The sequence below is a fragment of the Acanthochromis polyacanthus genome, chromosome 3 (genome assembly GCF_021347895.1).
Source record: "Acanthochromis polyacanthus isolate Apoly-LR-REF ecotype Palm Island chromosome 3, KAUST_Apoly_ChrSc, whole genome shotgun sequence".
In the NCBI taxonomy this organism is placed as follows: domain Eukaryota; kingdom Metazoa; phylum Chordata; class Actinopteri; family Pomacentridae; genus Acanthochromis; species Acanthochromis polyacanthus.
The window spans coordinates 17,979,427-17,992,247 of NC_067115.1; the positions used below are offsets into that span (position 1 = coordinate 17,979,427).

General features: G+C 39.2%; 1 protein-coding gene across 2 annotated transcripts in view; it reads left to right on the forward strand.

Annotated features, from left to right (window-relative positions):
• Nucleotides 1–12,821, forward strand: part of tusc3 (tumor suppressor candidate 3) — an 84,486-nt gene that overhangs the window by 27,895 nt on the left and 43,770 nt on the right. For both annotated transcript variants that reach the window (XM_022201766.2, XM_051945868.1), the window contains exons 2-3: nucleotides 6,663–6,832; nucleotides 11,406–11,523. In XM_022201766.2, the coding sequence (XP_022057458.1) occupies nucleotides 6,663–6,832; nucleotides 11,406–11,523 (288 nt within the window). The remainder of the gene's footprint in view (nucleotides 1–6,662; nucleotides 6,833–11,405; nucleotides 11,524–12,821) is intronic.

Sequence of the window (12,821 nt, forward strand, 5' to 3'; positions counted from 1 at the left end):
ACAAATATGTTTCCAATGTGGTTGTCCGTCTCGAAAGAACTCAGCTACTCATTCCGCTCCTGTCCTCATTTGTCCCTCTTGTCTATCTCTGTCATCTACATGCCCCCTCCTGCTCTTGTCCTCCTTGCTTTTCAGTCCTTTTCCTTTATTTTTTTATGTTTCCTCTTCCCTTGACTTATTGCAATATATCGAACTTTTTTAGTCCCACTACTGTACGTATTTAAACCTCATGTTTGATTTAACCTCTCAGTTACCTTCTTCACCTCTTTCTACTTTAATCCTCCCTTTTTGAGCCTATTTAAAGAAATCAGACAAGTGAACCTCTGTCTAATGTTGCTGTTTCTCTCCACTCATTCGTTCTGCTCCTCTGAGTCTCGTTTGTGCATTAGTGTGTGTGTTTTATATATTTTTGGTGTGACACTACGCAGAAAGTCCTACGTCATCATAGGGCCACTATTTATGAGAAACTGTAAGTTTTTGTTGGTTTTTACAAAGGTCAGTGTGCGTGTGTGTGTGTGGGTGTGTGTGCATGTGTGCGCGCGCATATGTGTGTGTGAGCAAGTCGGAGAGAGACGAGTCTTTGTTCTGTGTTATATGAAACCAATTTCCAGTAATCCCCCTTTCAATGGGAGAATTGCAGCAAACTGTATAGGAGGCTGATGGCCCAAACCAAGACACATTCACTCACAATAGACTTCGGCTTAGACCGCCCAAAGCAAAGGATTGTTGATAGAACATGTATTGTTAGCTTTTCATGTGGAAGCTCTGCAAATCAATCCCCTGGCTGGCCACCCTATCCATTACCTACAAGGCACTTGACGAAACCCCATGGGAGAAATTAACACTAATGGCAGCGTCGAGGAGTGCTACAGGAAGCATATATGTGAACATGTAAAGAAAACTACTTCCTTTTCAGGGTGGATAGCATGACCTTCCCCTCACTGTGTTCATCACTGGAGAAAACAGTAAATGCAGATCGTGGCCTAGTTGTAAAACATTTCTTGTTAGCAACTTCTCAGATTACTCTTAAAGATGTGGGAAGAAGAGGACTGTTTGCTGCCCAGTTTTAAAAACAAATGCAAAGCTAGCTACTTCAACTACTTCTCCTTCATCTTCTTTCTGCAGCTTCTGTAGTATCATCCAATGTTTTGTTACCTTGACAACAGCAAGTAAAAGAGATATGATGCAGTTGCCAGATGACCACAATAATGTACACTATTACATTAAATAAAATGACTGATTTCTCAAGGATTGAACATTATTTGAACATTCAGGATAATTAAAGTTCACCTGTGAATGTCTAGCATTAGTCTTGTCATTTTTAGACATTTTAATGCTTTATAGTACCTTTAAGTGGCCACCTAACCGCCTGCTTAATTCACTTTTTTTTTTCCTTCAAATGACTAACATTAACTCACCAATTTACTATTTGGTTGATTTTCCTTCAAAATTACCAACTCGCTCACAGTCTCTGGGCTAGCTAACTGGCTAGCAAGGCGACTGTAAGATTGTGTAACTGGTAGGGCTGGCCCGAATAGTGGTTTCTGGCCTCTGGATATTCAGGCCCTATTAAAGACGAATATCCGAATATTCGTTCCGCCCCGTAACGTCTGACGGGGGGCGGGGCTTGTGGCGGAGACGGCCCGAATATTCACATCCATTCGTCTGGTCTCCCGGGTCCAAATTTTTCCTTCGTTTTTTCTTCAGTTAAACTGAAGAATTTCCAAACAGCGGAGGTCTTCAGCATCTTCTCTTGGGGTTATGCAACGAAGTGAAGCGTGACGTCAGAGTCGACAGCCACCTGGCCATTCGGGTGGTGGTAACAAACACGAATGGAGGAGCCGAGATGAGCCAAACACGGCAGGATGAGCCGATGTGGGCCGAAGGCGAAGGGAAGAGATATTTTCGTCTGGGGGAGGAGGGGGTGATCACATAGACATACGTGTATGTCATAGACATATGTGTATATGTTTATGTGATCACACGACGGGATGAGCCGATGTGGGCCGAAGGCGGAGGGAAGACAGTAATGCCGCATATTCGTTCAGCCCGGTAACGTCCAACGGGGGTGGGGGGGTGGGGATATTCGGATACCAAAATTAATATCCGGATAGCGCCGTAGCGAATGAATATTCGGATATTCGGGTCCAGCCCTAGTAACTGAAAGGTGGATGAACTCACCATCCTCATTTCATGTGTCTTCTTCCCCCAGTCTCTGATCCCCCCCCCCCCCCCCCCCCCCTTCTCTGTTTGTGTCCTTTCTCCCAATCATTTTAACAACCACCCCCACTTCATCTTTGGAGTGCTGTTTAATCTCTTTATATGTCTTTCCAATTGTATTATATGCTACGCTAGTGAGAACTAACTTTGTTGAAAATAGTTTATTATTCACCCATTATTCTTTGTTCACCCCTGATTGCAGATTCTCAACTCACCTTGATGACTTTGTATTACCAAAAAAGAAATGAATAAATAAAATGTGAAAATGAGTTGCTGAAAAGAGTACAGTAAAAGGGAAAAGTAAAGCTGGGGAAAAGACTCAATTGAAAATTAAGTAAAAAAAATGGACATTTGAGAAAAAGAGGATGAGACGGGCACAGGAAATGGGAAACTAGAGAGAGCTTGAGATCATGGTTCAGTGCTACTGATACAGTTTGCTTCATGACCTATAGTGTCTGTGTATTTGCGTATCACAGAGAATTTATGACATTCATGGAGTAACATACAATCAGATGGCTAAAACAGGATATCTGCAGAGTGTTTGCATCTTAGTCACTCAGTCATACACAGACAGACACAGACACACACACACACACACACACACACACACACACACACACACACACACACACACACACACACACACACACACACACACACACACACACACACACACACATATCCCCAGATGTGATTCATTTTAGTGCCCTCTGTGTTCACTGGGCTAGAAAATAAATGTTTTTAATGGTCCAAGGCTGCTTGGAGTGCTTATGTATTTTACATGTTTGTGTGTGGGTCAGGTAAATAGGGAGCCATAACACCGATGTGTGGGAGTCACCTCAAGGTCCAACATAAGGTATTTAAATATCTCTGTGCATGAATTGCCCCTTGGATGAGTTTTAAGTACTTTGTAGTTTACACGCATAATTTATTTTAATTACTGTGAACTCTCAAATAATGGCCTTATTTACCACAACTGAAGAGAGAGCCAGACCTTTTCTCCCAGACAGTCTATTACTAGTAGGGGGAGTACTTTATTTCAAATCCCCCCTGTTTTGCAAGGTCAAATTGTAATAATCGGCTTTTATTCCTGCATCAGTATATAGAAACATATGCATATGCATATACACACACACGCACACACACACACACACACACACACACACACACACACACACACACACACACACACACACACACACACACACGTATTTGTATACAGCTAACTTTTAGTTAAACTCAGCATTGCATGAGTGTCCATCCATCCATCCTCTATACACCGCTTTATCCTCATTAGGGTCGCGGGGGGTGCTGGAGCCTATCCCAGCTGACTCGGGCGAAGGCAGGGGACACCCAGGACAGGTCGCCAGTCTGTCACAGGGCTACATATACAGACAAACAATCACACTCACATTCACACCTACGGGCAATTTAGAGTACTCAATTAACCTCAGCATATTTTTGGATTTTTGGAATTGCATGAGTGTATTCCACATTAAAAACCTGCAAACATTAGCAAAAGAGGATGAATGAAATGAAAAACAGATAATTGAATACCATCCAACATACAGTAACTTAATGATTCTGTCCTTTAACTCACAAGTGTTTTTTGTTTTTTTTTTTTGTTTTTTTTTTGGTTAAGTGGGAGACACGGCAAGTTTTAGAAGTGCTTTCTGTTAAATATTGTGTCATTGGAGCTAATCTTTTTTTCACCAATAGAGCCATCATTTAAATTACAGTTCGCTGATTTAGGAAAAAAAAGTCCTGTGGTTTTAGCATAAGATATAGAAAGTGATGCAGTATAATGCCAAATTTAAATTAGTCTCGTCATTGTCTCAATAAGTTTTGCATTTCTCAACATACTGACTCGGCCACTTTAAGCTGCCAAAAGACTACTTATACTTCAAAACATGCATTATATGCTGGCAAGTATCCTTTCTTTGCAACTGCTCAGGGCTCCCTTGTTTTTCACAATCTTTGTCATTTCTTCACCCTTCACATAGCACTTCTGGATGTTTTCAGCACTTCGTTGTGTGTGTGTGCGCGCAAGTGAGTGTGTGCATGAGTGTGTGTGTGTGTGTGTGTATTTCTGTGACATGAGTGAGACAGTGCATCATTACTTTTAGTATGATTGGCATCCAGGACTGACAGCTCTCCTTTTGGGGCTGAATGCACACGGGCCAGAACGAGGTAGATGAATAAAAGACAGAAAAGCAAAGGTGTACAGAAAGCACTTTGTACCTCTTCTGGACAAGCACACCATTGTGATTGTGATTGCGTTGTATTCCTTTGTGCTGTGTTTCTTAGTGAATCTCTTCCCTCATTATGCGTGGCCCATTAGGAGCGTGTGTTGTCTTAGACGCACAAGCAAAAACACATGTCATACTATTATGTTTCTTTGTCTTCCGGTCCCACTCTCCTCCTTATCCTCGTCCAGCTTTTAGTTTTTGTTTGTCTCTGTCGATGTTGTCCCCAGGCAGTTTACTGGAGAGATTTAGTCTACAGCTCTGCTCAGTGCAGCCGAGTCTATGACCTGATGTGTGTACGTGAGAGGGAGAGAGGGAGAACGAGAGAAAGAGATTTTGTGCCCGATTAGCAGTAGGAGTGAGGCGCAGTGTTAAATTATTTAGCTACTGTCTACTTGATCCAATACTAGCGAACTTCTGGGCAGAAAGAGGGATGAAGAGAGGAAGATGGAAAGTTACAGTACATAGAGCTTAAAACCGGTTGCGGATTTGAAAGAGTGCAACCACAAAAACTCTACCACTCCTGTCTGCTACACTTCAGACCTGCATCAAATGTCCCGCTGCCTGAATGAGACTTGCACACATATTTTGCAACTGAGAGTGAGAGTAGTGTAGCATGTTGTATCCTGGTTGAGAAAGTCAACATTCTCAGCTCAGTTGGCCCAATATCAACATGACTTTGTAAGTTACTTGTCCCAAAAAGTAGGACAAACTTAGCATCAAGCATTTTTAATGTTTTGTGAAGCTTTTTCTCATTCAAGATAAGAATATCTCAAAATCTCCTATACCCACAACAAATTTTATCATTTAAACAGATGCATATATAATTATGTAATGTCGCTAGTGTTTGTCACATTGTTGCACAGATCATCACTGGTGGCCTAGCTTTCATTCATTCTGTATTCATTAGGGTGTCCAAGATGAGCTGCTCCTTTGTTGGGTAGGAAAGCTTTTACACCAATATCAATTGCATTACTGCCAATTGTAAACTATAAAGAGGATTATTTTGTTGTTACAAATCACACAATATAGATATGTCAAACAAGATGGTGGTGGTTTTAAAGAAATAAGTTAATCAATGGGACGAATAAACATTTTTCTGTGCTAATGTATGCGTTATAAATGCAGCAATGGCGGACAAAAATCTTTAATGAAAAATGCATGAGGAACTCTTGGCTCAGATTTAGCACTGTGCAGTTGGGGGAGAAAAAAGAAAAAAAACACAGTCTAGTTCACAAAAATTATTGAGTTCTAAACTGAAATATGCTTCTCGTACAGATTTTGTGCTGTACAGTTTGATCAGCAGCAGTTGGAAAACAAGTGTTTCATCAACAGTCTCACTATTTCATCACTCATCAGCTCAGGGCTGAAGCTGAGCAAAGATGTTGCTGTTGAGAACTAAGCAGTGTCCTTCTGAGAACTTACACTGACAAAGTCATGCAGTGAATTTACAGACACACAAAGACCTTCATGCCACACATACCCAACATGACTTTTCTATTCCAAGCATTTCTGTTTGCAAAGGCACTAGGTGTTTTAGCGGACAAGCTGTGCATTGTTTACCTTTAGCGTTGTGTTTTGATGCCAGTGTTGTGACCTCTTAGTTTAACCGGACTGGGTTTAATCATCAACAGACTCTTGGAATTCACCCACAAATACAACCAAGAGCTGAGGCTTTTTTCTTTGCGTACACACAAAGCTAGACTGCCAAGTCAGGTCTCTTTTTCTGTAAACAATGGCTCAGTTTGTTGTACTCCAGATTCTTTGTTTGTACCCTATTAGTAAATAGAGGCCAGGAGTCAAACTTATTGCATTTAGATTTAGCAACTTGCATCCGGCAACACTTTCCTTTGTGTCAGCCTTGGACTTTCAAAGCAGCCAGCAAGGTTCGTGTTAGATAGGAAAAAGTTGGAACATCAAAGAATTGAAGAGACAGTGCCTGGTGTTTAGATATTCTAAGGGGAAGCAGGGTTATATTGGGTTGTCTTTGTCACTTTTCTATACAGTCACTTGAATATGAATGTTGTTTTGCTTAGGAGGATTTTTCATATGCTCAATAATTAAAATACCGATATTTGTTGTTCACTTTTTCTTGGCATTTGGGAACATACAGCAATATTTCAACTGCTTGAGTCGGAAAATCCTAATAGGATGCATTGTTCTTTCTGCCCCTTTCCTCTTTGTCTTTGTGTTCAGAACCTGCTGTCAGAGAAGGTTGACCAGATGATGGAGTGGTCCTCTCGGCGTTCGGTCGTCCGGATGAACGGGGACAAGTTCCGTCGTTTCGTCAAGGCCCCACCCAGGAACTACTCTGTCATCGTCATGTTCACTGCCCTGCAGCCTCAAAGGCAGTGTTCAGTCTGCAGGTCTGTACATGCACACACACATACCCGCACCCACATAAGTCTACTGCACCTACTATTGGTTACAATCTGACAGTGTGTACTGTATTCCTTGGTACCTCTTTCCATCGCTCGAAATATCAGGTCCTCCTGCATCTCATGTGTAAGCTCTCGAGCCAGAAATCAACAATCTACTTCTGATATTTCAAATATCCTCCTTCTACACACACACACACACACACACACACACACACACACACACACACACACACACACACACACACACATAGACTTGCATGTCATGGGAACCTCAGATAACAGCCTTATCTAACAAGAATCTGTGGTTCACTTTGACATTTGTGTCAAAAGAAATTCAGCCCGGCAATACTACCAAAGAGGGATGGATGAGTTCCACATAAAAAGGTTAACAAGGCCTACTTACCCTTTTTTATGCTCAAGTCATTTAATACATTTCAAATAAAATGAAGTCATGTGCAAATTCAAAATGCTAATACAGATTCAGAAGGAGTTAAAAGTGTATTTCAGCACTATGGACAGCTCTACACTTCCCTCTGTATTTTATAGTAGAGACAATGCTGGAGCTGTCTCTGGTGCTGAAACCTACCAAAGGCAGTAGCTGACTTGAGTTTAGGAATTAATGATTTCTGTCTTCCTCACATAAATCACTGTCACCCTTAACCTGAAAGGCATTATTTGGTGGAATCTATATTTTGTTTAACTCCTACAATGTAAGAACCAAACTTCTGCATTTTCGTGGCATGGGAAGTTACTCAACATTGTCAAGTTGCTTCATGGAAAAAACTTGAAGTACTTGGTGTACTTTTACATTCCAGTTTGTAAAAAAACATCTCTGATCTTTGACTTTTTCACAATGTAGATTAGGTCTGGCTCCCATCTTGTGTCTGTGTAGCATTAACCAGGTATTTGACCATGTTTTGATGTCCATGGGGGATGCCCAGCTAGTTGATGAAATCAACACTGAAATTCTCCATCGTGACCTGGCTTGTTACTCTAATCAGCCACTCTTCTACTTCATCAGTCACTTGATTAGATAAGTTATTCATTATCCATGTCAGTGCCACACAGCATCCAGACAGGCTGCACTTCAGTAACAGCACAGACACACCAGTGTCTTTTCATTTGGCTTTGATTGCGAGGATATACATTCAGAGTTGCTTTCTTAGCATGGCTATAAGCATGCCAAAGCAGGTTGGAGAAGGTTTATTTACTCAAACATACTATTAACAGTGAGCTGCTCTCCTAAACAAAGACACTTTTATCCATTTCTACCTCAGAAATTTCTCTCTCCCAACAAGAAACTACTTATTTCTATTTCATTACAATATGCATTTGTTAATGTCAACTCCTTTGTCTCCACCCACCTCTTCCCTCTCTCTCTTTCTTTGCACCAAGCATTCTCTTATTAACATTACTGTCACATCATTGGAAAAAGAGAGCAAGAGAGAGGATGAGATGGATGGTAGATGGTGACCTGAGACTCTGCCTTAAGAGGACGACCAGGCATTGAAAAAGGTGGCTAATCACTGGGGTCCTCGCTCCCACATCACTCTTAAGCTCTGTCCCAGTTATAGACCACATACTAATTCTAACTAGGCTTTTCACTAAGAATTGTTTTTGCCCTAAAAGTGAGATTAATGTAAGTGCAGTCGAAGATGATCAGATTCAGGTGTAGTTTTAATCCTGACCCTCAAGGACACTATTTTCCACACCATGTTTATTGTTTTGACATGCTGTGTGAGGCATGAAGTTGGGCAGGAGTGAGGCTTTCTGAACTAAATTCAGCCTGTTTATGTTGGAATCCTGTCATGTTCTAGACACATTTTAAGGATAATGCAAAGACACTGTACACCTGACCACAACTTGGAGTGCTACACCAAAGAGTCTGAATACTTCTGGATGTGAGAGAATACTACTACTATTAACAATGATAATAACTTCAGTAATGAAAAAAATAGTAGTAATAAAAACTTTTTTTTAAATATAGTACCTTTAAAAATGAGAATTTACAAACTGCTTTGACAGGTAAAGCTAAAGCAGGATATCCAGAAAGCAAAATAACAAAAACAAAACTTTTAAAAAGAACTTGAAAATCAACAAAACAACAACATTACATGAAAGCTACTCTATAAAAATGTGTTTGAAGAAATAATTGAAAATAAGTCCCTGGTTCAGTGAGGCTTATATCCAGATCTAAATCTCAAACTCTCAAAGATGTTAGAGCCAGAAAGACCCAATCTGAAGATGTTAGGCTGCGAACTGGCTCTTATGGATATTGGTGCTAATTAAGTGTAGTTTGATGGGAAAAAATTAATTACATCAGTTGCAAATCAAATCTACAACACAAAGTGCATTAAAAATTAGGGCATATATATTTTAGTGCATGTAAAAACAGTGTCCTTATTCCTTTGCTTATCTCAGTTGTCTCTCTTTGGAATGGTTAGAACTGATGTTTCTGAGGTCTGACAGTTTTTTTTAGTTTATCATTTTGTTTATTCAGTCACATTTTTCCAGTACTATACATATTCATTGATATTGCCTACAGTGCTGTGTAATAGCAATTTCTTGGACAAGTCTTGCTGGGATTTATTGCTTTTGACCGCCAATCATTTTTAACTCCAGGTAATTGTTCTGTTGTCTGATTTTGTTGTTACATTAACTTCATTTTTCCTTTTCCATGAAAAATATTTAACATAATTTTGCTGCTGAGTGTTGTCTGCAAGTACTAAACGATGAAAGGTACTTCAGTGTAGTCTTATGCTAAGTAATAGATAAATCACACACGTTTTCACTGTCTTATTGTTGACATCTGCCAGAATTACTTGATAACTAAAACCTGTTTATGTAGTAATCGTCTCATAACACGTGTATACTGTTTATCTGTATGTATCTTGAATATTCATGTGTTCCTAAAATCTGTAAATTAATAACTAAATGTTTGCCGTTATTATTTAAATTCTTTGAATAATCTTATAATGTTCAATTAAAGTACTACAATTCAGACAGCATAATTTACTGCTAACCAGAAGAATATGAGACTGAAATATAATGAATGAGACTGGTTTAACTAATTGTTTTAAAGTTTGTTTTTGTCTGTTTATTGTTTTTTTTTGGAGTATGATTTGCATATATGATGTGTATTTGTTGACAAAGGGAAACCTTCCTTCAGTGGTATCATTCTTAATAATAATCTTTTCTCATTATGACAGTTGCAAAGTAGCTAAATAAACAATAAATAAATAAATAACATTGATTGTTGGCAGAGTAATAGCTAGATCTCAGTGACGCCTTGACAACTTGTGCGTTGTGGTGTTCGCAGATAGATGAGCGCTCCTGTATTCCCTGGCAGTGCGCTGGCCTGAGTTTCAGCTTCATCTACGCTGACTTTTTAACTGGTAGACACTTCAAAGGGATCATCCTAACATTAGCTGCAAAGATAACAATGTAACATCACCACACATAACGCATCCTGACAGACGATTTCCCACTAATTAAAGCCAACACAGGAGACATGAGTTGACATAAGACACAATGCCAAAGCAAAGGCAAACATGTCGCTGAAGTCAGAAACATATGAGGGAGATGATAGAAAAGGGAAACAAATTTATGGAATTTTGTTTTGTAAATCGATCGTCTTCACTGTGACTTGTTAAAATATCGTCTTCATTAGACTTTGTTGAAAAGAAATGGAAATTAAAATGACAAATGAGAAAGGATTAAGAGGAAGATATAGTACCTTTACATGCAATGAAGACTAAATAAAAAGTTAGACATTGACAAGGATCTAGGGCACAGTTTTATTTTATTTTATTTTTATTTTTTTCTCACCCTCTATCTTTTGTGATTCTGGTGCAGTTTCTCATCTCAAACGTCACATCTTCTCATTTTACCCTATTGCTGTCTACCTCATTATCTGTTTTGAAATAACTAGTTGCGGTTTTCATGGTGTCCTCCTTTTTTTCGGTCCCTGTTTCTCTTCATGAATAAATGCATTCATTTCATCCTTGGTGCAGTGTCTCTACCTATGTCTTGTCAGAATTAAAATAACACCTCTGTTGTGTAAAATAAAGTAAAAGGAAAAACTTGTACCACATACCTCGAGTTTTACAAACATTGATTGTTCTAATCTTAATGTCTTGCCTTGGCATGCTCACCATTCCTGTCAGCCACAATTTATACTACAGCATGGGTTGTACAGAGCTGTAAAATCCTCATTTCAGCAGCTGCTCCTTTTGAAATGCAAAGATTTTGAATATGATGAGGTAGGAGAAATCTGTTATGTCGTGAGTGTTCATAGAGCTGCAAATAAGCCTGCCAAATCACTATAATGTGTTTAGAGTGATTGTGTTGCCAGTCAGTCATCTTTCACACAACTGTGGCAATTATGGGTTTTATATTATGCTACTTGCCACAGAAGAGCTTAAATCTTGAATACGAACATGTCTGAGACAAAATGATTGTAAAGCAGTCCCTTTTTTTTCATACATGGAATGTGTCTGAAATGCTATAGTTTAACTTTTTTATCTTTACTTCTTCTTGTCTTTTTGATGTTTTATAGGCAGGCGAATGAGGAGTACCAAGTCCTGGCAAACTCGTGGCGTTACTCATCTGCATTTTCCAACAAGCTTTTCTTCACTGTAGTGGACTATGATGAGGGAGCTGATGTTTTCCAACAGGTAACTGCTTAATTAGCGTATGATCAGTTGCAAATGTGTTTGCCTGAACGTACTACAGTTTAGTATCTTCATATTCAGTTCATATTTGACTTTCCCTTTTTTAATATGTGATCCACCATAATGAAAACAATGAAAGGGTGAAGTGAATAAGTTTAACACACAACTATTCCATTAAACAGTTTTTAAATGACAGTCTTGAGGATTTCTATTAAATAAATGTCTGTTAAGTCACTATATATCACTGAATATAGGTGCCTACATTGTGACTGATTGTTGAGCTTAGGGATCACTGATGAAAGTATTGCAATGCTTTGGGGGAAAAAGCTGTATTAAGGTACGGCTGCTGCAGTTTCTCATTGAACGCATTTTACTGGTGAAACACAAGTTGACCATTACTCTGATGTAGTTGCAGGTAATGCAGTATGGTTTGTCAGTGAGCTTCGCACTTACCACAATCATTGATCAGCAAAAATATACCTACAAAACAATAGCTACAATGAGCTGCTAGATGCAGAACTGCAGGTGAGGCTACACAACGTCTCATCAAGGCAACCAATTTTCACTTTCACTGTGCCTTATTGTTCACACTCATGCTGCTTGCTGTTTAAAATTAGGTTAAGGTTGCTCACAAAATGACGGAAAAGTGACAATTGTCGCCAGACTTATTATTTAAATGACATTTGAGTGTTTTGCTCCCTCCAGATTTCTGTGACCTGTAGTATTACAGTGTGTTTGCCGTTACAACCAGCAATTACGGGCATCACCAAATCAACAAGGACAAAAATGTTTGAGACTGTCATTTTACATGTCATTAAAAAAAACAGCATTTTGGTCGTTAGCTGTGTATAATCCACTGATGGACTTCAAGTGATATACAATCAGGCACAAATCACAAACTGTGCTGTGCAGTGATGTTGACAGTATACACACGTGGACAAAATTGTTGGTACCCCTCAGTTAAAGAAGGAAAAACCCACAATTCTCACTGAAATCACTTGAAACTCACAATAGTAACAATAAATACAAATTTATTGAAAATTAAATAATCAAAATCAGCCATCACTTTTGAATTGTTGATTAACATAATTATTTAAAAAAACAAACTAATGAAATAGGGCTGGACAAAATGATGGTACCCATAACTTAATATTTTGTTGCACAACCTTTTGAGGCAATCACTGCAATTAAACGATTTCTGTATTTGTCAATGAGCGTTCTGCAGCTGTCAACAGGTATTTTGGCCCACTCCTCATGAGCAAACAGCTCCAGTTGTCTCAGGTTTGATGGGTGTCTTCTCC